The sequence below is a fragment of the Erithacus rubecula genome (assembly GCF_903797595.1).
Source record: "Erithacus rubecula genome assembly, chromosome: 14".
Classification (NCBI taxonomy): Eukaryota; Metazoa; Chordata; class Aves; order Passeriformes; family Muscicapidae; genus Erithacus; species Erithacus rubecula.
In genome coordinates this window covers 15,287,096-15,308,484 of record NC_136666.1, presented here as the reverse complement: position 1 = coordinate 15,308,484, position 21,389 = coordinate 15,287,096, and the positions used below count along the sequence as shown (strand labels likewise).

General features: G+C 36.0%; 2 protein-coding genes across 3 annotated transcripts in view; one reads left to right on the top strand and one right to left on the bottom strand.

Annotated features, from left to right (window-relative positions):
* ADAM10 (ADAM metallopeptidase domain 10) overlaps positions 1-12,786 on the top strand; it is a 35,803-nt gene extending 23,017 nt beyond the window's left edge. Inside the window, 13 exon segments of the mRNA XM_079318475.1 lie at positions 156-259; positions 1,639-1,788; positions 2,927-3,019; positions 3,616-3,799; positions 4,570-4,733; positions 5,788-5,971; positions 6,841-6,991; positions 7,244-7,427; positions 8,893-9,001; positions 9,277-9,497; positions 9,911-10,037; positions 10,511-10,548; positions 10,550-12,786. Of these exon segments, the coding sequence (XP_079174601.1) occupies positions 156-259; positions 1,639-1,788; positions 2,927-3,019; positions 3,616-3,799; positions 4,570-4,733; positions 5,788-5,971; positions 6,841-6,991; positions 7,244-7,427; positions 8,893-9,001; positions 9,277-9,497; positions 9,911-10,037; positions 10,511-10,548; positions 10,550-10,606 (1,766 nt within the window). The 3' untranslated portion in view covers positions 10,607-12,786.
* A 3,633-nt stretch (positions 12,787-16,419) lies between these two features.
* Positions 16,420-21,389, bottom strand: part of LIPC (lipase C, hepatic type) — a 39,441-nt gene continuing 34,471 nt past the window's right edge. For both annotated transcript variants that reach the window (XM_079318111.1, XM_079318110.1), the window contains 3 exons: positions 19,955-20,075; positions 19,086-19,304; positions 16,420-17,031 (listed from right to left, as the gene is read on the bottom strand). In XM_079318111.1, coding sequence (XP_079174237.1) covers positions 16,926-17,031; positions 19,086-19,304; positions 19,955-20,075 — 446 coding nt within the window. In that variant the 3' untranslated portion in view covers positions 16,420-16,925. The remainder of the gene's footprint in view (positions 17,032-19,085; positions 19,305-19,954; positions 20,076-21,389) is intronic.

Genomic DNA, 21,389 nt, shown 5'->3' with positions numbered 1-21,389 from the left:
AATGAAAGAAAGCTGCATAAACTTTGAATCTTCTAATGCTTCCCTCAAACCACATGCACAATATTGGACACCAACTGAATAAGTTGCACTGATGCAGCCATATTTTGGAATTGTACTTGGAATTTGAAAACTCAACCTGGCCTTCCTCTTTTTAGAATATCCACATAAATATGGACCACAAGGAGGTTGTGCAGATCATTCAGTATTTGAAAGAATGCAGAAGTACCAGATGACTGGTATAGAAGAACCAACAACAGAGGTACAACAAAGGCTAATGGATTATGTTGATTAGTACTTAGTGTGATAACTTCCTATTTCTTGTATGTTGTCTCTTTTACTTTTGGTGAGCTATCATCCCTCCACATAGTGAGATACTTAAATTATTGCTGGAGGTTTCTTTTCAATGCAATTTTTCTAAATTCTTGTTCCCCTTGCTTCTGTAGCCTTGATGTGCTACTTTACAGTCTTAATGAATCCTAGAGGATCTCAAATTTTTCAACAGTTAGAATTTTAGAAGGCTATGGAAATCAAGCTTGAAATGAGCAATATACTTTATGGCAATTTAGAAAGAAGAGTTTCAAAGTTTCCTTATCTCCAAATAATACATTGGTTCTAGAGAGTAATAACTTCTAGATTTTCAAGTGTTGTTAATATAACACACTGGGGATATCTGAGTGCTTTCAGTAGAAAATTAATTGTATTGGTGGGAGAGTCTTCCCAACAGCCCTGTAAACTCCCAGGGTACAGCATGTTACAGATTGGCTGCTGTGGGAGGTAAGTGTCCTGTGGAAGGAGCCTGTGCACCTGGGTGGAGTCCCACCATGGGTCATGAAATGTTTTTTTCCAACAGCAAGTTACTGAGTTTCTTTTAGATTTAGCTGTGTTCTGAGCTGTTCTAAGTCTTGGCATAATTTTGTGGTGTCAGCTAAATATATACCCAGAAAACTATACAATATGGCTTTTTAAATAGCATCAGTAACTTAGTTGATGTTGTGACTCCAGACATTGTCAACATTAATGTGCTTTTCATCATTGGTAACAATAGTATGCTTTCCCAAAAATTTGCTTGTAAAACTTTATGGAGAGAGAGAGCCATCAACCACTGGGTGCTGTAAGGCCAACGTGCTGCCAGATGCCACTTGGACTAACCAGTGTTCCCTCAACTTCTTGTTCCATGCCCCATTTTTTCCTTGCTAAAGTGCTTCTGTTTGCTGAGGTAGCTAAGGTAATTACAATTTGAAATAACTGGTGTTAGGAAAGGTACATTTAAGTCCCACCAGTGCTGATTTTTTTCCTAACCTACCAACTGTTTATCTTAGAAAAGGATTATAAAAAGGAAAAGTTCCAAAGCTCACATGAAGGAAAAAACAAATCTATGTAACATTGACTGCCTTTTGTAATATTAAATGAAGTGCAGAGAGAGCTTTTCTAAGATTACATTCAAAGTACTTGAAAACTGAGCATAATGTATTTCATTCAGTCTTAATTCAAGATTCATCAGACTTTTCAAGTTAAAGAAAAAGAACTAAAATCTGTTTGTATTAGTGGAGTATGTTTAGAACTGTGGTTATTTTTAGGTAATCCAATGCAACATGTGGAACTACAAATTTAATGTATTTCTTTACTGTGCATTTGTAGAAGCCTATTGAAGAGCCTAAGAAGGATGATCCACAGCTTTTGAGAAAAAAGCGTGCAACTCAGGCTGAAAAAAACACATGTCAGCTGTACATCCAGACTGATCATTTATTCTACAAGCATTATGGAACCAGAGAAGCTGTGATTGCACAGGTATTTCCAAACCCTTTGTTTTAAATTACCTGCTTTTGCTTCAGGTAGTCGTGATAAATTCTATGTGAGTTATCTACATGTATTTTTGCTTTTTACTTTATAATGTCCTGTTTCATTTGTTAAAGTGGTCTGACATAGTTGAAACAACATTTTTTATTTTGCTAAAAAGATGCTGTTTCTATGACAAAAGTCTTGGGCACTTGTGCCACCTTTAATGGCAGCTGTGGTGGGCTTAGCACCTCTGAGCAGGACTTACAGTCTGACTGTTTCCAGTTTTTACTCAGAAAAATAATATTTCCTGAAGAGTTCTGTCCTGTTTGATAGTCTGCCAAGCCTCTGTTTTAACACTTGCATAGGCTTCCCTTTGAAATTCTAGCTCAAAATGCTGTGAGCTAATGATGCTCAAGTCTATTTCTGTACTATCTGATACAGTGGATGCTTAAAAAAGCAGTGGCAGCTAAAGGCAGATGCTTTTTATTTGTCAGTATAGTATTAACTGGGAAAAGGGTTGATATGATTTAGTGATTTTGCTGATAATTTGCTAGAAGTATAGCTAGCATGTTAACATACTTCTCCTGTAGTTTCATTGCCACTTGCAGATCTTAATTTTACTATTTATCACACAGTACATAGGAAATTTGAGTAGCATTTTTCAAAGCTTAGAAGTCAAAATCAGCTTTTTAGTGAGTTAGCGTTTCTGCTTGCTAGAAAAGGTAAATGGTTAGTTTTTCTGACATATGTCTTCTACCAGAAATGAAAGAATAATTCTTGACAAGTAATTTTTTTCCTCCAAGAAAGAAATACAATACTTTGAATATGATTGTCACCACAGTGGTGTCTTACCAAAGCAGTGAGTTAAGAAATATCACAAATAGCTGTCTGGAAGTTGATAGAGTTAAGTGTTTAAAAAAAAAAATGAAATGGCAAAATCCTCTGGGGGAATCTGGCATGGTGTGATGCAGGTTCTGGTAGTGGTTTTTTTCCATTTTGTGCCATCATTTAATTCAAGAGGCCTGTTAGGGGTTCCTACAGCACAATATCATATATTGTGTAGGAGTGCAGGCCTTGCAGCTGTTGCTGTTTAAGATCAGCTATAGTGTAGTGCACACTGAACTGTAGATACTTTTGTTTTCAACAGATTTCCAGCCATGTTAAAGCAATTGATACCATTTACCAGTCCACAGATTTTTCAGGGATCCGTAACATCAGCTTCATGGTGAAAAGAATCAGAGTAAGTTGTGTTGGAAATGCTTTCAGCTTCACTTCTGCTGCTTGGAGGCTGTATTCTTCAAATGTCCATTTCCTGTTCACTTGTACCCATTTATTGTTTTATAACCATTCTTTAGCCCATGTGTCTCTGCAGTAAATGATACCCTAAACCATTTATTTGGTTTGGGTTTAGTTGTTATTGTCAAAACCCACTACTTCTGTTATTAAGCTGTGGTCAGTTTTTTTCTGTAGGAATCAACTGACTTTGTTTTCAGCACTGTTGTGCACTGAATAACTATTGCTATTCTTCAAGAACTTTAATACTAAGATAGAGAATGGTTATCCAGGTTGGGACTTCCTTGTAAAAGTGATCATTTAGGAGGATAAATATAATTCTTTGGGTACTGATGGAAAAGAAATAGAAGGAAATAAGAGAATGGGGATTTACTACACAAATGCAATTCTTTGTTTTTAGTAGCACTTGGTTTTCCAGAGATTGGGGCAGTAATTTACAGTCAGGGTTTTTAAATTTGAAACATCTTTAACTATGTAACATAGCATGGTACTGACAGCAGTGCAAGTGGAAATGTCTTACAGTTTGTTTCAATTTACTTCTAGATTAACACAACCGTGGATGAGAAGGACTCTTCCAATCCCTTTAGATTTCCTAACATTGGTGTGGAAAAGTTTCTGGAACTGAACTCAGAACAGAATCATGATGATTATTGCTTGGCCTATGTGTTCACAGACCGTGATTTTGATGATGGAGTCCTTGGTCTAGCTTGGGTTGGAGCCCCTTCAGGTAATTCTATTCAAGCCTTCAGTGCTATCAGATAAAATACTGTAGGTGGGCACTAGAAGAAAGGTAGAAACCATATTTTGAACTGACAGCAAATAGACAAAAATCTCCTAGCTTTTCACAATTTTGGTTTGCTATGGTTTAATTTTATTTTTAGTATATTGTGCCATTTCAAGTCATCATTCTGTATTTCTGGTGAGCAGGATATGAACAATAAAGAAAAACATACATACTTTGTTATACAAAGGTGATACTACTTAGATTGCTTTTTATTTACAGTAGGTGTGAGTGACCAGTAAAGTGACAGATGAAGAAAGTATTTCTGTCTATGTAAGCAGAGCTTACAAGTATGAGAACTACGCTGCAGAACCTTTAGGTTTTCTAGGTAGTATTGAATTTACAGTGCATTTTTTTACTCTGAAATCCAGATAAGATGTAGATTGAGGCTGTTCCTTTTGGACATTGCACCCTGCTAGTCTTGTATTACAGGTGTGGTGAAATAAGGGCTCATCCATTCAGTGAATGCCCAAAATAGCTCTCAAAAGCTATTCTAAACCAGTTAACTTCTTGTGTGAATGTATCCAATCAGTGTTGAGAGCATTTGTGTGAATAAATCTAATCTACTTTCAAGGTTGTGTTGATATTAATTATAGAGAGCTCTTAGTCTGTAAATCTGCAGAGGCAAACTGGTTGTTGCTCTGGATGTCAGTAGACAAGTAACATAACACTTCTTTCCCTAAATGTGTGACTGTTGTACTTTTGTCTGAATGCAGGGAGCTCTGGTGGAATATGTGAAAAAAGCAAATTGTATTCAGATGGTAAGAAGAAGTCTCTAAACACTGGAATCATCACTGTCCAGAACTATGGCTCTCATGTGCCTCCCAAGGTTTCTCACATTACTTTTGCACATGAGGTCGGGCATAACTTTGGTTCCCCTGTAAGTATTACTGGTGATCTGTTAACTCACTCAGCCATTTCATAGGGTGTGATTTACAGATGGAGATTTTACTTCTTATAAACAAGGAAAGCAGAATCTGACTCCATGAGCAGATGTGCACATACATTGTATACAAACAAAGTGGATGGCAGCCCAGCCCTTTTTTGAGTATTTGACAGCAGTGGTGCAACAGTGCATTTTGTGAATTGTTTATTTATATTAGTTCAATCCCTTACAAAGGTACTTTATTATTGTTCCCTAAATACTTCTGTCTTTATGAAGAGTCACACACATCTTATTATATGTGTTGTAATTTATCCTAGAGAGGAGGAAGCACTGCAAAATTGAGATGACACTTTATTCACCAAGTGGCTCACATTTATGTTAGGTGATTTATATTTAAAAGTTTATCTAAGAAAATAGAGAAGGTAAATAGGATACCATGAAGAATGTTTTTGAGCAGAACTGTTTCACAGACATTTAGGGATGCAGCTTGTTTGCAGCAAGCTTGAAAGCATGAGGCTTTTTGTTTTGCCAATATGTAATGTATTTCATTCCTTACACTGGATATTGTAGATGTAGTCCCTGACTGTCAGACTCCTGCTCTGTCTTGAAGTTCTCTTTGTACCTCCCTCAAAGCAAACAAGAAGAATGGACTGTGGTTTCTGTTAACTCCTCCTGCTTTGATTCCACAGAATGCTGATTACACTTTTGTGATCATAAAGTCACTCTTTAGAAGATGGCAGCTTTTCCAAGTCACTGTTCATTCTGGGACATGGACTTGGGGGTAAATTACCAAGAATGCAAATAAGATAAAACTTAAGAAATTAGATACTTGCTAGTATTGTCTTGGAGGAAACAAAAACAACAATAGTACAAAGAGAACCCAAAATCAAGCCTTGGGTTTACATATAGTTTTTGTATTGTGAGAAACCTGAGAGTGTAAGATAGTGGTTTATTTTTATTTTTTTTTAATTCTGTGTTCAGGCTACCAAATCCAGTTCACTTTTGCACCAGCCATGATTGAGATAGTTGTAAAATATTTGTTTTGCAGCATGATTCTGGAATGGAGTGCACTCCTGGAGAGTCCAAGAACTTGGGACAGAAGGAAAATGGCAATTATATCATGTATGCAAGAGCTACGTCTGGGGACAAACTTAACAACAATAAATTTTCAATCTGTAGCATTCGAAATATCAGCCAAGTTCTTGAGAAAAAGAGAAACAATTGTTTTGTTGGTATGTATTTAATCCTCCTGAAAGGAGAAGAGCTAAGATATTACTGTAATGCTTAATTATTTTTCTTTTATTATATTTGTCTTATTTTTTAAAATTTACTGAAAGATTCTGCAAGTAAAGAATTTAATTTGAGTTCTCTAGTACTGTCGCAAGTTCTGGGCTGGCCAGCACAGAAGCAGCAGGACATACTGGAGTGAGTCCAGCAAAGGGCCACAAGGATTATTAAGGGATTGGAGCATCTGACATGTGAGGAAAGTCCAAGAGAGATTGTTCAGGAGCAGAGAAGGCTGAGGGAGGCTCTTCTCTGTCTTTGTAAATGCCTAGTGGGAGGGAGTAAACAAACAGGGTCAGACTGGTTTCAGTCATGCTCATTGTGAGCTAGAGGTAAGGAGCACATACTGCAGGGAATCCTATTTAGACATGAAAAAGAATTTTGCATGAGTTTTTCTTTCTGGAGTCTGATGTGTGAGCTCTCACGAATTTTGTGAGCTCATAGATTTGCACATCTACTTGGTAGATTTGGATTTTGGAGTAATTCACCCCAGTGCCCATCATCCTTTGCCTCAAGGTCCTCTGACTGCTAAAAGAGTGCAGGAAAGGATGCATCTCCCTGGGAGACTGAGCAGAAAGCTTGTTCTTACACTCTCACTCTCATCATCCAAAACCTTTTACTCAGAGGCTTAAAGTTCTGTGAATTGTGGGAATGACTAAGGTGGGTGTCAAGTAGTAATGCAAGTTGATTTGAGCCCTAGTCTAAAGTCCAGCTTGACCAGCTTGTCCAGCTGTGATTAGGTGGATACTTGTTAAGGTTTATAAGTATTGTATGTTCTTTGTACTGCTTTATGCATAAATGTACTGCCATTTTTCAGAGTCTGGGCAGCCCATCTGTGGTAATGGACTGGTTGAACAAGGAGAACAGTGTGATTGTGGATACAGTGACCAGTGTAAAGATGACTGCTGTTACGATGCAAACCAACCAGAAGATAAAAAATGCAAGTTAAGACCAGGCAAAAACTGCAGGTATTATGCATGTGTGTTAAACTTTAATTTTAGGCATTTAGTGGGAACTGTAATGGGGATTTCAGAATTTGAATCTGCTTACCTGCATTTTACATAAGCATAATTATGCCGTGGGAAAAATGATTTTCAAGTCACATTTTGTTTAGCACAAATCAGAAATTTGCTGAGTGCTTGAGTAGGTTTCAGGGTGAATAGTTCATTTGGAGTGGTTCATGCTTTTTCTTGGCATCCACAATTGGTGTTTCTTTCCAGCCCCAGCCAAGGCCCATGTTGCACTGCCCAGTGTGATTTCAAATCGAGGACAGATAAGTGTCGGAATGACTCTGACTGTGCTAAGGAAGGAATGTGTAACGGTGTCAGTGCTCTCTGCCCAATATCTGAACCCAAAGAAAACTTCACAGTGTGCAACAGGAACACCCAAGTTTGCATAAAGGGGGTATGGTTTTTACAGTCTTATGTAACTGCTAATGTATTGTATTGTGAATTGATATGGTTTCTGTAATTACTGCACAGGAGTGCAAGCTCAGTCTGGTTTTCTGTATAGATGTTTGATTTGTTGGTGTCAGTCAAAATAGCAGTAGAAATGCAAGAATTGAGAAGTAGGTAACAAATCCCAAGATAGCTGTACTGTCTGAGAAAGTTACATTTAAAGTTTTTTGTAAAAATCAGGATTAAGAAAGTGTTTTATTTTCTAGTACCACCTTTTCACTTTTCTTCAGTCTTGGTCAATAATTCTGTCACTTTAGAGAGTTGGATATCCTACCAGTATGTGGCAGTTGAGACAGACAGGGCACAACACTCTGCAGTTCATGCAGCAATAGTGAGTTTTATGAAGTGTGGCTCTCTGTTACCTGGTTTTCAGAAACCCACATGCTTGGTCCCATCTGGCTGAGTTTGGTTATTATCACCCAGCTCACTGGCCAATGGCTGCCTGTGCCCATGCTTTTGGGGATTGGCTGGCACCTGGTGTTTGAATTCAGTCTCCTGCCTTTGCTCAGTGCTTTGCCTCTAGGGTTCACCTCTTTTCCCTAATGGCATAGACTTGTCGAGTTACAATTGGGGTTACCCAGAACTGTTGAATTTGGTTTATTGGCAACACTCCAAACATGTACATATATCACTGATGTTAAAGCATATGGAATTAGACTGGTTCTGAACTGCTGTTAGATTCATGGGTTAAAGAGGACATGGTAGTTGCTATAAAATATTGATGGGAAGTCTCTTTTAAAGCGATCTATGTTTACTTGGAAGCAAACACAAGCAAAAATCATCCTCTTAAAGATCTGTAACTTGTGTTGCTCTAAGTTTGTTTTCCAGAGTCCAGGATTTTAATCAAGTACTGCTTGTAATATTTTTCAGCTAATTTATAGCCATCTTAAAGATAGAGGAATTGTCTTTGCATAGTTGCTGATTTTGAAACAAAATTATAAATGCACTGAAGTTGGAGTTTGAAGGACCCTCGCACAGTAAAGTTAAATGCAGAATTTTTTCTGCCAATAATTTTTATAATTTTCCAAGAGAAATACTTGTGTATTCCTGTATTATTTTTCTAACCAGAGTTTTTGAGCAGTCTTGTTTCAGTATGAAGTGTGGTGCTGTGGGTGTTTTGCAGGGTACTTTCAGGTTATAAAAGAAGATACTGTATTAAAAAATAAAATAAGGTAAATCACCTTTTAAAAAACTAGAAAATATGCCAAAATATTGACATTGATAAACTAATAATTTTTCTGTATAAGCTTTGGAAAAAAATTGAAGCAGTTGCTTTTAGACTCTTTCTAGATCTCTTTAGATCTTTAGACCTGTGGTTATGCTTTCAGATATTAATTTTTGATATCTTTTCTAATGTCAGTGTGCTTAAAAGTGAATTGATTTTTGTGTTGCTGTGCTTTTGTCTCCCACAGCAATGTGCTGGCTCTATTTGTGAGAAGCATGGCTTGGAGGAGTGCACATGTGCTAGTTCAGATGGCAAGGATGATAGAGAACTGTGCCATGTCTGCTGCATGAGAAAAAGTAAGATTTATCTGAATCATGAGTGTAAATAGAGGAGGAGCAATCTGAGGAACCTGCTGATGGTGTTTGTACTTGAGATTTTGTAGCTTTGAGAGTGCTTTGTTCAAATGTAGTTTCAGACAGACATTGCATTGTACTCTGTAGGAAATAAGCAATATATTCTGTATTTTTGCAGATTAATAGAAAAGCATTTTGAACAATTCAAGACTAGGTGGTATTCATACACAGATGTTTTAATAGAGTAATGGTTTGATTAATTTGTATTCACTTTTCAGTGGACCCAGCTACTTGTGCAAGCACAGGCTCGAGTCGATGGCAGGAATACTTTAATCTTGAGACCATTACTTTGCAACCTGGATCTCCCTGTAATGATTTTAAAGGCTACTGTGATGTGTTCATGAGGTGTCGGCTAGTAGATGCTGATGGCCCTCTAGCTAGATTAAAGAAAGCAATTTTTAATCCAGAATTATATGAAAATATTGCTGAATGGATTGTGGTAAGTGTACTTTTATATTACAATATGAAATGTTATAGTAAGTGTTTATAATATGAAATGTTCTTGGTAATCAAGATTCACAGTTGATACATGTTGATATGCAGAGTGCTTCAGCATTCTTAAAAATATAATTAGCCATTGTTTTACTAGATTTTTTTCTATGCACCCTGTGTGCAGCAAATAAGTTTGCTAGATTGAAGAGAATGGAAACAAACAAATAACAAAGAGTATGTTAATACCTCTATTCATTCATATTTTTAATATACTGTTTTTTCATATTTTGACTCTTCATATTTGAATGCTCTGACTTCTTTTAAGGAAAGCTTTTTGATGACTTCTAAAATGCAGTGAAAAGCCATATTCAATGTCCCGTGTCTCAGTCTTTCTGTTATTGTTGTGGTTTTATTTTTTAGGCTTATTGGTGGGCAGTGTTGCTTATGGGAATTGCATTGATTATGTTGATGGCTGGCTTCATTAAGATATGCAGTGTTCATACTCCAAGCAGTAATCCAAAGTTGCCTCCTCATAAACCACTTCCAGGTGAGTACTCCAGCTATTTATAGAGAAATATTTTCTCCTCACCTGTTTAGTTCCAAAGAGAAATTTCAAGTGTTTCAACCTACAGTTCTTAGTCTGGCACTGTGAAACTACAAATGAATTGGTGCTAGTGAAATAATTAATGAAAATCTAATTCTTATCTTATTTTACTATAATATAATATGCATATCAAAAGAAAGCTCTGAAGACTTTTTCCAGCATCAGTTTCTTTTATTTCCTATTCCATGCTACATTTTGTAAGAATTAGCCTGTTTAAGGTAGTACTGTTGAAATACTGAAATGTATTCTGTATGTCCTCCATGCCTTTACTCATCTAGTTAAAACTCCTGCAGGTCTAAATCCAAAGCCTTCCAGAAAAATAGTTGGTTTCAATTTGCATGGCCAGGACAACTCTTCTGGAAATAACTTGAGTTTTTAAAATAAATTTTAATAGTGGCTACTTTTCTTTGAAACAGGCACTTTAAAAAGGAGGAGACCACCACAAACCACTCAGCCCCCCCCAGCGGCAAAGGCCCCGAGAGAGTTATCAGATGGGACATATGAGACGCTGACTGCAGCTTTTTGCCTTGGTTCTTCCTAGTGCCTACAATGGGAAAACTCACTCCAAAGAAAACCTACTAAGTCATTGACCCCAGTCTAACTCTCAAAAATTGAAGAGGAAAAAAAAAAAAAAAAGCATGATATGCCCTCAAAACAAGTGGAAGTAATTGATTTTTAATGAGAGAATCTTCCAGCTCAAAAAGAAGAAAAGTGTTTTTCTTGAGTATTTTTAATTTAGTGGGACAAAGTCCTAGCATATCATGATTCTTTCCCCCTTCTGTGCTCTTCATTGCTGCATTTTCTTCACTTGCAGGCAAATATGGCTGTAGTAAAACTTTTGCTCAAGAATTGAGAAAAAGATATATTTTTCAACTGCCAGACAAGGCTAGGAAGCTAGACCACCTCAGCATTGGAGACATTACTTGTCAATGTATATACATTGTTATATGCAGACATGTATTTCTAACGTACACCCGTACTTGTGTGCAATTGTAAACAAGAGAATTGCAATATGGATGTTTCTTTGTATTATAAAACTTTTCCGCTATTAATGAAGAAATTACTGTTTAATTGACATACTCAGGATAACAGAGGATGATGGTGTGTAGTGGTCAAGGGTCCTGTGATGCTTTACACAGCAATTTTGAATCCAATCACACTTTTTTATCATTATAAAAGTTGTTTCAAGCATTCATTTCATCTTTATCCAACAGCTGCTAAGACACAGCGTACAAGCCTGGATGGTCTTAGGTTTAACAGGTGTTCTGCAAACTTTGCGAATGTCAGAATGTTTCAAAAGTGTTTTATGTGTCTTCCTTGTAGCTCAACATAAATATTTTTAATTTGTCTGATTATTCAGTGAAATAATGAATAGTTAGATCAAATGTTTCCATGCTTTATTAGAAAATTCTGCCTGTTATTCAACTTGTTTTAAAAATTGCAACCACTTTATTTGGGCTCTTCAGATATTCTTACAGTTTGGTGATCAAGTTCATGTTCTAAGGGTTATGGAAAGAAAGAAAAGTTGTAGTTTTTCCTTTTCTGTTTTAATTTATCAGGTGTTTGGATAACTTTTCAGCATGATACTGTTGATTGATAACCACTAAAGTAGAGTGATTTGCCTGGCTACTGTGGCAGAGTTAAAACTGTAGTTAGGTCTATCAGTTTTCCCACATTTATACCAGTAGTGAAGTTCAACAGCACAATGTCCCATTCCAGAGTTTTTATTACGAATGTAAATAATTGGCATTTTTGAAGATGAAATAAAAGATGTCTTAAGGTGCTTACTGCTATGCAGGAGATGAAAGGGGGCATTACAAAATGTTTAAGCTTGTGATGTATTTATTGCTTGTTTTCCAAAAGCACCAAGCTAATTAGAGATGCAAATGGCTATAATTTTCCTGGCTTTGCTTAGGTGAAAATTTACTAAGGGTTGGACAGGCTTCCTTTGTTTGTTTTTTTTTTTTTTTGGTTTTGTTTTGTTTTTAAGAGTATAAGGTTTACACAATCATTCTCATAATGTGACGCAAGCCAGCAAGGCCAAAAATGTTACAGAATATAATGGGATCTCTTCCTTGTAAACTTGTACAGTATGTGGTAACTTTTTCAAAATACAGCTTTTTGTACATGGTTTAGAGACAAATTTTGTACATGAAACCCCAAGTCCAATAGACTATATAAATAATTCTACACGATCTTAACTAGTTAGAAGTGTATGTAGTTGCTTTTAAGTCATTTTAAATACATTTGTTTTAAGACTGTGCAAAGATTGGAAGTGGGTTTGCATTTCTAAAATGGTGACTTTTATTCAGCAAGAGTTCTTAGTAACTTCTTGAGTGTGGTAGACTTTGGAACATGTAAATTTTTTGCCTGTAATGTTATCCTGTGGTAGGATTTTGGCAGACAAATGCTGCCCTATTTTATTTTGAGTCTAAGTTAAATGTTTTTTGAAAACAGAAATGTGCACTGAACTCTCCACTGCAAGTCAAGATGTGGTAAAGCCGAAAGGAAGTTCAAGACAATGAAACAGAAATACTACTGTCAATTTCATGTCCACTGTGTTTTATACAGTCTCTTTTTTTGTTCACTTTGGAAATTTTTACTAAAAAATGCAAAAAATAAAGTATTGTGCAAAGATATGTAAGGTTTTTTGAAACTTGAAATGCATTAATAAATAGACTTGATGAAATCATCTTCTGAAGATCCATTTACTTGTTGAGCCCTGAAAGCAAAGAGGAGTATAGAGATTCTACTTTGCTTGATTTTTGGCTTTTACTGTCATGGCAAAATGTAGTTGTACTATCTCTATCAAAGTGCTCCTCTCAATTTTAACATCCTGCAGTTATATAAAAGAATAAATGCGTTTGTCTAACCTGTTTAGGGAAAGCCATGAAATTAATTTAAAATTACACAATCACAGGAATAAAACTTTTTACCTTCAAAATGAAAACAAGTTGCTGGTGGGATGTTCAAGCCTGTCATCATTGTTACTGATGGATACCTTTGGAAATGTATTTGGAGAGGAATACTGGAATTAATATGCAATACTCTGAATACACAGTTGGTGGATGATACCTACAGAAGGAGCAAATGTGCTTTTTGCAAGGTGTTTTAAAGCTGCTAAGCTGAGTCTCTGGGGTTTTGTGTGTGTTGCATGGTTGATTTAAGTGATAAGACTTCTCTTTAAAGAAGTCTTCCATTCTTAGGGCTGTTTGTTGAGCGTGGCCAGCTTGGACATCTGTTTCCTGAAGTGAGCAGGGTGGCCTTTGATGTTACCAAAGAGAGTTCCTTTCTCACAGTGCTCTCCCCACCACCCCCATGACTTTTTATAGAAGTGTTTCTCCCTGTAGCTAAATAGCACTGTCTGTGCAAAGGGCATTAAAGGAAAATCCCTTGGAGCAGAGCCCTTGTGCAAGTCCTCATAGAGGTGGTGGAGGTTGTGTTTAAATCTCTGTGTAGGAACACAGACCAGGGGGATTGAATAATGCCTAAGCAGCTCAAATGCAAGTTTTATGTATATTTTATATATAAGTGAAACAAACCAGTACATAATTTTTCTAGCTATTATTTTACATAATCTTATTTGTACCTATTAATTTATTCATCCTGCATTTTTTAATCTTGAATTAATCTTGCATATTTTAGTTATTAAGTGTATGCATTTACCTTGTTTAGAAGCATATATAGCATAGTTAAAATGGTATGAGCATGGCAAGGGCACCAAAGTCCTCTTAAGCTATGAAAATTTTTACCATACCATTGATGTAATTTGGGGTTTAATTAAGTGTTTAATTTGTGTAATTCTTCCAGGAAAACAGAAAAAGGGATGATGAGGTTTTTATTTCTGAATATTGGAGGTTCATTATTACAGAGAGGTGATGAAAAGAACAGCAGCCCTTCTGTCAACCTGAGCTGTGTGTGCTCTTGACAGGAGTGAGCACCTGGTGCTTGAGACAGGAATAATTCCAGTGAGCACAGAGTAAGGCACCACTATAGGCACTTGAAATTGTAGGTGTGACTTATGTTCAGGCGTGGTGAGACTGAATATTGTACAGCTTGGGCTTTATTCCAGTTTTATGTCAGCAATTAGTCTAATGGCTTTCAAAGCAGGGGCAGAATTTGTTTTGGTGTATGATTTGTGAAAAATGGCATCAGAAGAGGTGTCATCATATCTGCAAGAGTTCAAATACTGATCTTTTTTCATTTTCATTTCAAATTGTCTTATCTGAGGTTATGCCAGCCTCTCTTAGTTGAGAACTGGAGAATGGTTTTTCACAAAAAAAAACCAGCAGAAGTCATCGATCTGCAGTAGCCTAATTTCTTGAGTTTGAATAGAATGTAGACACTTCTGACCCTTCTTCCACCTGCTTTTCCTGAAATAATGCCTGTTTCACCTGAAGTTTAGATCCCTTTATCAGCCTTCTTACCAAGTAAGTGATAGTAATTTGCAAGAAATGCTAATTTTGTTGTCTGAAATGTTTCTGAGTGTAGTTTCTGTATTGCAGGAGTTAGCCTTTGTGTCTTGCTCTGTCATCCTTCAACATCTAAAGTCTTTGTTTGAGGAGTAGAGGTAGGATTTGGTTCAGAAAGCTTAAAAAATTCATAGCTTAGAAAGTTGGTGATAACTGAAGTAAATGCAATCTCAGTGACAGTATTAAATTATTCTCTAAATAGACAATTATTAAAAAAAAAAAAAAGAAAACCTTGCAACAAAAGTGGCAAGTCTTTAGGTTTTTGCAGAAGCAACAATTCAATTCTAGAAACAATCTAGAGAGATGCCTAATTAGAGTTAACCACACATATTTCTCTCTCTGTTTACTCTCCTTTTCCATTGTGCTTTGGAAAACTAAAATGGCCACATTGTCCTTTGTTCCTTGCTTGTCATTCTGCAGGACATGGTCCATTGTAACTTCATGCCCCTAAAAATGCTGTCACTGTCTCTAGCAATTGTGTCTTCAGTGGATTATAGCTACTGCAAATATAAAAAATCAACCAAACAAAAGCCTTGGTGCTTACCTAACTCAGATACCTTTGGCTGAAACTCCCTTCTCTACATGCTCCTGTTTGACTCAGCTATTGTACTTAAGCAATTGATTCTTACACAAACACAGAACATATTACAGAGCTCTCATAAAATAACTATGCTTTAAAATTTAAATATTTGAGATAGCAACCTGAAGCATGAAATTAATCATTTAAACTGTAATTTTTGACACAAAAGGCAGAAATACTATTATGTTTAAAAAAACTTTGCTTCATTGAACAAAATCTTTCAAAGCACAAACCTTTGTTTTCAGTGAAGAACTAAGGATTCTTTTGCATGGGATTTGTATTTAAATAGATAAATATTTATCTAATGAAGATGCTACTCCTAGGAGCCATTTAAAATATTGGAACAGTTTCTGGAATGTACACCTCAGGATGGACAGCAGTTCTCATTTGAGATCTAAGTATGTTCCTGTTGTAGTTTGTGAGCCTTTCTGATTCTGTATTTAATATTCCTGTTCATTTAAAGAGATGGCTTGTAAAAGAAGTTAATATTCTGAGTGGTTGGCAGAGATCTCTGCTTCAACATCTGATCACTGTTCACAGCTTGCAGGATCTGCTCAGCTTGTTCGTTTGTTGGGCTGTCTAAATAAATCCTACTTTATTACTGATAACATCAGGATATTTTGATTCAAAGTTCCCTTAAATATCTTGGTATTAAAAAATATGCTTTGCTTCAGTTCTTAGTAGCTTCTTGCACATTTTTTTGCCACTTAGAGAACATTTAACACAAATTAAATTCAAAATTGAGAGTTCAAGAAACCTTGATTTTTAATTAATCTTATGCTTAGCATTAAAGTGACAAATGAATACATATATATTGATTTCTGTTTCAGTATGCACAAACCATAGAATAGAAAGAATCTGAGACAATGTTTCTTGTTGTTTATATCCTCACATAGGAAACAAGGGAATTGTATATGTTTGACCTTACAAAATTTGTTTTTATGCTCTGAAGGTTTGTCCTGTTTGAAGGTTTGTTTGAAGGTTCAACCTTTTTCATTTATTCTGGCAGTTTCAAGTCATGCCAGAATCTGGTATGCAGAGATTTAGAATTGAGAAATCTCAGACCTCACTTAAACAGATAAATATGATTTAAATGCAAAAAATTAACTGAACTTAGTTGTGCTGGAATTTTGTGTAATATATTAAGCATCATTCAAATAATTAAATTGCTAGCAATTTAAATCAGTTCTTTAATTAAAATAGTTAAAAAGCAAAGCATTTTCAAAGAGAACAACGTTTATAATAGAATTTTTAGATTGTACTGTTATTGAGGTTTTAATTTGGTTATTACAGCATTTTATATTTTTATGTCTATTTGGCAGTATTTTCTTTTATGAACTATTTAACTCTCCCTTCATTAGGAAATCATTTAGCAGAATTTTAACTGTTAGTCATAGCTATTAATGTTTCATAGTATTTACCAGGAAACAAAGTTTCTTTTTTCCCCTTACATCCAACAAAATTAAGTTTTTCAAAGGCTTACTAAAATTATTTTATCAAATAATATTTTTATTTCTGGTGAACTGATTCTCTTTCAGATTTTAAACAGTTGAAAATTGACAGTTGCCTTGCTCATTGATAGTTTTCAGAGTATGGTCCTAGATGAACAAAGTGCCTATTCCAGCTTACTGTCATATGACAAAAATTAAATATCTTAATGTATCTTTTCACCATCTCTGAAACTGCTAGGACATTTGATGCTGTGATTTTTGAAAACATCTTACTAGATGTATCATAATTTGAATATTTTGGTGAGGAGTTGCCTTTTTGTGTTCTTACTCATTTTCTGTTTTGTCTCTGGAAGAGATCTTCACACCTCACAAAAGTCTTCTCTTGGGATGGATGAAGGTGAATGTTGTCAATGCTTTGAGGGCAAAATGTATATCTGAAAAGAAAAGACAGCATGAGAGCATAATGTTAGTTAGAATCTCCCATTCTTTAGCCAGTTCTTTATTGTGCCTTTTACAGGAAGGTATATTTCTGTTTTTATAGACTTGTGAGGAAAGAGTTGTATCTGCCTGCCAGACTGTAGGTACAGAGAAGAGGAGCAGGCAGCTCCTGGGTACTGAGTGCATCGTGCCCTATTTGGGCTGCTGCAATATTGGTATTTAGCTGGGAGGTTGCTAAAAATCAGCTATGTATAGGATGGCTGATTGTAGGATGTTAACATCAGCAACTGCATATGCTACAGAAATATTTTAAAACCAAATGTTGGAATCTGGTATTTTATTGCTCATAATGGTCTGTTTGTTAACTGCTTTTTAAGTTTATGCTGTTACATCTTTATATCTTTGCCATTAGATAATCTAACAAAGCATCTTTCATCATGTGTACAAAGATCACAAACATCTAGAGGCAGAGATGCCCAGAGATAAAATATTGTCAACTGTTCAAATGTTTGAGAAAGCACAAGAGAAGTAAAAATAAATTTTGTGTTTACTACCATTTTTAATTTTTGAATTTCCAAAATTGCAATACACTATGTTTGGTCTTCTGAAGAAGGCAGAACTCGACCTACCTTTTTTCTTTGAGGAAAGTACATTTCCTTGAGTGTCCTTTGTTTCTCCTTTTAGAACCACCTAATAATCTTTCATTCCCTCCCCCAAACTTTAATGCAGTATTTCAGTGATAACTGAATGTCACTGCCCAGACTGCAAAGAACAAAACCCAGCACATAATCAGCATCCACTAAAAGCTTGGCACAAAGTGCTTCCACTTGCAGCAAAAAAACTTCTAAGAAGCATTAGGTACCTGCAGATACCAGCATTATTTTTTGTCAGTATAAGTGCCCCCTCACTTAATAATTTCCTAGATGAGGAAAGTAGTACATTAGCTGTAATTGGCTTGTGCCAGGTCACTGACAGAGCTGCATTGGACAAGAGTTTCCTGATGAGGAAAATTACTTCTCACATTCATACCTTTTATCTCAAGGTACAGGCACCTAAATAGAGCTCCCTAGTTTGCAATGTATGCTTTGCTTTAATTTGCTTTGCCAGCTAGGTCAGTACTGATTTTGGGTCATGGCTTTTAAAATAGCAGATGTTAGAGAAACTCTCTTTATTTTAATGGCAGGAGCACGTACCAAGTGCTAGATAAGGAAAAAAAATCCAAACCTCCAAAAAACCTCCAAAATACATTTTCAGGAGGATTCAACCTAGGAGAATATGATCCTTCCTCTGCTTCCCAGCATGCACAGATTATCTTATGAAATGTGTCTTTAAATTGTCTAATTTGTTTTTTGTGTCAATATTAAGGAGATGCAGCTCTGCCAATAAGAATTGTTCCACAGGAATTCTGCACCAGTTGTGGTGGTGAAGAAAGGGAATATACCAAGGAAAAATTGCCTTCTAAGACTGAGCCTTAGTTACAAGGTAAGGCGTGCATTTCTCATTAACCTTAATTAAAGTGCTCAGTTAAAAATTCCCAAAGGAATAAAGCAGTGAGAATCATTATAAGTTTTTTTTGTTCTGTCTTTTGGCTGAAATTTCTCTGTATAGAAGGCAGTTTCAAATATGTTGTTAGCATTGCTGTATGTAAAGAACAAGGCTGCTCAGACTTGGTGATCCAGTTTCAAAGCAATAAACAGGGGAAAGAAGAACACCCAAAATAATCAGAGGACTGTGTAGTAGAGCACATGATCCTTCAATGTGTATTTTCAAGAATGATGCTGAGTTTCTCTAGGAAGTAGGTGTTGAAAGTCGAATAATTATGATTTGGCACATTTTTTGTAAGTAGAAAACTGAACAGTTAATGGTGTTAACATTGGAATCATTATTTGACTCACATAGTATCTTGTTTCATTGAAATTTCACATGGTCCTTATGGAGTGAGGTAATTACATCCATTGGTATGGCTGCTGGGGCCTGGCTGCTTGTATTTGAACTGGGATAACCTGAGTGCCAAACACCTGTGGTGTTACTGAGCCTGCATTACACTTACTTTTGCTGTGTCTCCCCTGCTTTCACCCTTATTGCCTTCACTATAAGTCCTGGTCGACGGGTGCCTTTTGTCCATGGTATTATGGTTTGAAATGTGTCCCAGATATTTTCCCAAACTGGAGTTCCTTCCCATTTGAAGTTGATCATTATGAAGTCTCCGATATCAGTGTCCAGGGTGATGAGAAAGGAGTAGGTTTTATTCCCAGTAATACCTTCAACTCTACAGAAAACAAGATGAAAATAATGCTGTCTTAATTATTATGAATTAAAGAGGAAAATAATGGACTTTTTCCCCCCCTGAAAACCAGAGAAAGAACTGTTTCCTTCTCCAGGACAAAACATTGATGTCTCAAGAATGTTCTTCCTCCAGGTGCAAAAAAGTGATGATATGTGACAACATGCTAAGAAAGAAGCAGAAGTGGTAGAAGCTTGAACAGCTGATAAGCAGTAGTGGTTTCTGACAGCAAAAGAGAAGGTGTCCCATAATAGCATCTATGTTATGACTTCTGCCTGCTAGAGCAAATGCTGACCCACACTCTTGCCTTTGCTTTCATGAATACAGATAATAAATATTCAAAATTCTTTATCTTAATTACAGCTGATTTATGTTTTAATTGATTACACCTCCCTGTCTTAGCCATGGGATGGACCAATGTAAGTGGACAGGAAAATTTCCAAATTTGCTGTTTGTTTTCTCACAATTTTTTTCTGCACAAGCTGTATGATCATTGTAAGAACTTGTGACTTTTGGGGAGTATTTCACTTAGCTGTACTAAACCATTTCCCTCATAGCATGAATATCAATGGGATATGATATTACAAACTGGCATCTTCTGTCACATGCACAAGTGCATGTGATACAATACTCACAGTGGGATGTGCAGGTTTTTAGCATCCTTCTTAGTCCCTGCCACAGACATGGTGAAAGCTGGGTCTATTGGCTTGCCTTGGATTTCATTGATGATGTGGATCTTGAACTGATAATGATACACTGTAAGAAGGAAGAATTTGCAAAAAGTGGCAAAATGAATGGTCAAAGAATCAGTAGGTTTCTTAGGCAAAATAATTTTGCCTTTCAGAGCAGGACGTTGATGGTTATTCCACTTTTTTTTTTTTTTGCAAAATAATTTGTTGAAATTAAAACATTGTCATATTTTCTGGTTGTTGCTGTGCAGTGTCATCTATTAGCATTTGAGGCCCTGTTGCCATATTTAAAGGATGGAGAAAAAGATAATCAGTGTTGAGTTTGTTTTCGGGATAAAATATTCTTCTATGAGAAATATTTTAGCTTTTCTGAAGTTTAATTGTCAGAATTTCTGGCAAGCCCTCTATCTAGTGACCAGGCAAATCCTTGTGACTGGGCATGACTAGAGATGTATGATACAGATCAAAGACCTTCTGCAGTGTGGTCAGGCTGTTTCTCTGATCAACTGGAAAATTGCCCTGCAAAACAGATGACTCACAAACTTTCCTTGACTGCATAATGATATGTTGTGCTTAACACACATCTGTTAACAATGTCATTAATGCTTTAAGGTCTGGGGAGTTTCTAGAACAACACTGTTTAGGAAAGCCTGAACAGAGTATTGTCAGCATGAAAAATGCCTAAGAAGTAATCCTTTTGATATTTTGTAAATTATGAAAAAGATAAACAATATATATTTAGAGCATGAGCATACAGATACTGTCAGCTACATTTCAATGTCCAGAACTCTTCTATCTGCTCATTCTTTCAGCAACCTTGTAGACAAAACTGATAGATTTAGATATAAAGGAACATTATTGCATGCTAATTTTTGACTAAATCTTTACCCAGTTCAGTCTTGACTACATCTGAGAATGGCTCCTTATACTGCTAATGGAATAATCTTTTTATGCATATGCACAGTTGTTTGTTTGTTGTTGTGGGTTTTGGGGGGGTTGTTTGTTGTTTTGTTTTGGTTTGGTTTTTTTGTGCTACTCAGAGTGCTTATGATGGAAAGTATTTCCTGGAACAGCTGTATCCTTTTTTTTATTTTATAGTTCTTGTATGTTAGTGAACAATGTATATTCTTTTGAAAATATATCTCTATCAGCAGAAAACAAAATTACTGATTCTGTGCCATAACCCTGATGAGGACAAAGGCAGAGAAGGTTGTTTACAGATCACTTTTATAACTAATATGTCTTTCTCTGGGTTTTTTCTCTATGTAAAAACTGATTTTTCAGTATATGATCAAACACAAACTAAGGTTTTCCTGTGATTATGGTTTTTACTTTAAGGGAAAAATCATATAAAAACTCAGGGAACCATCACAGCTTTATT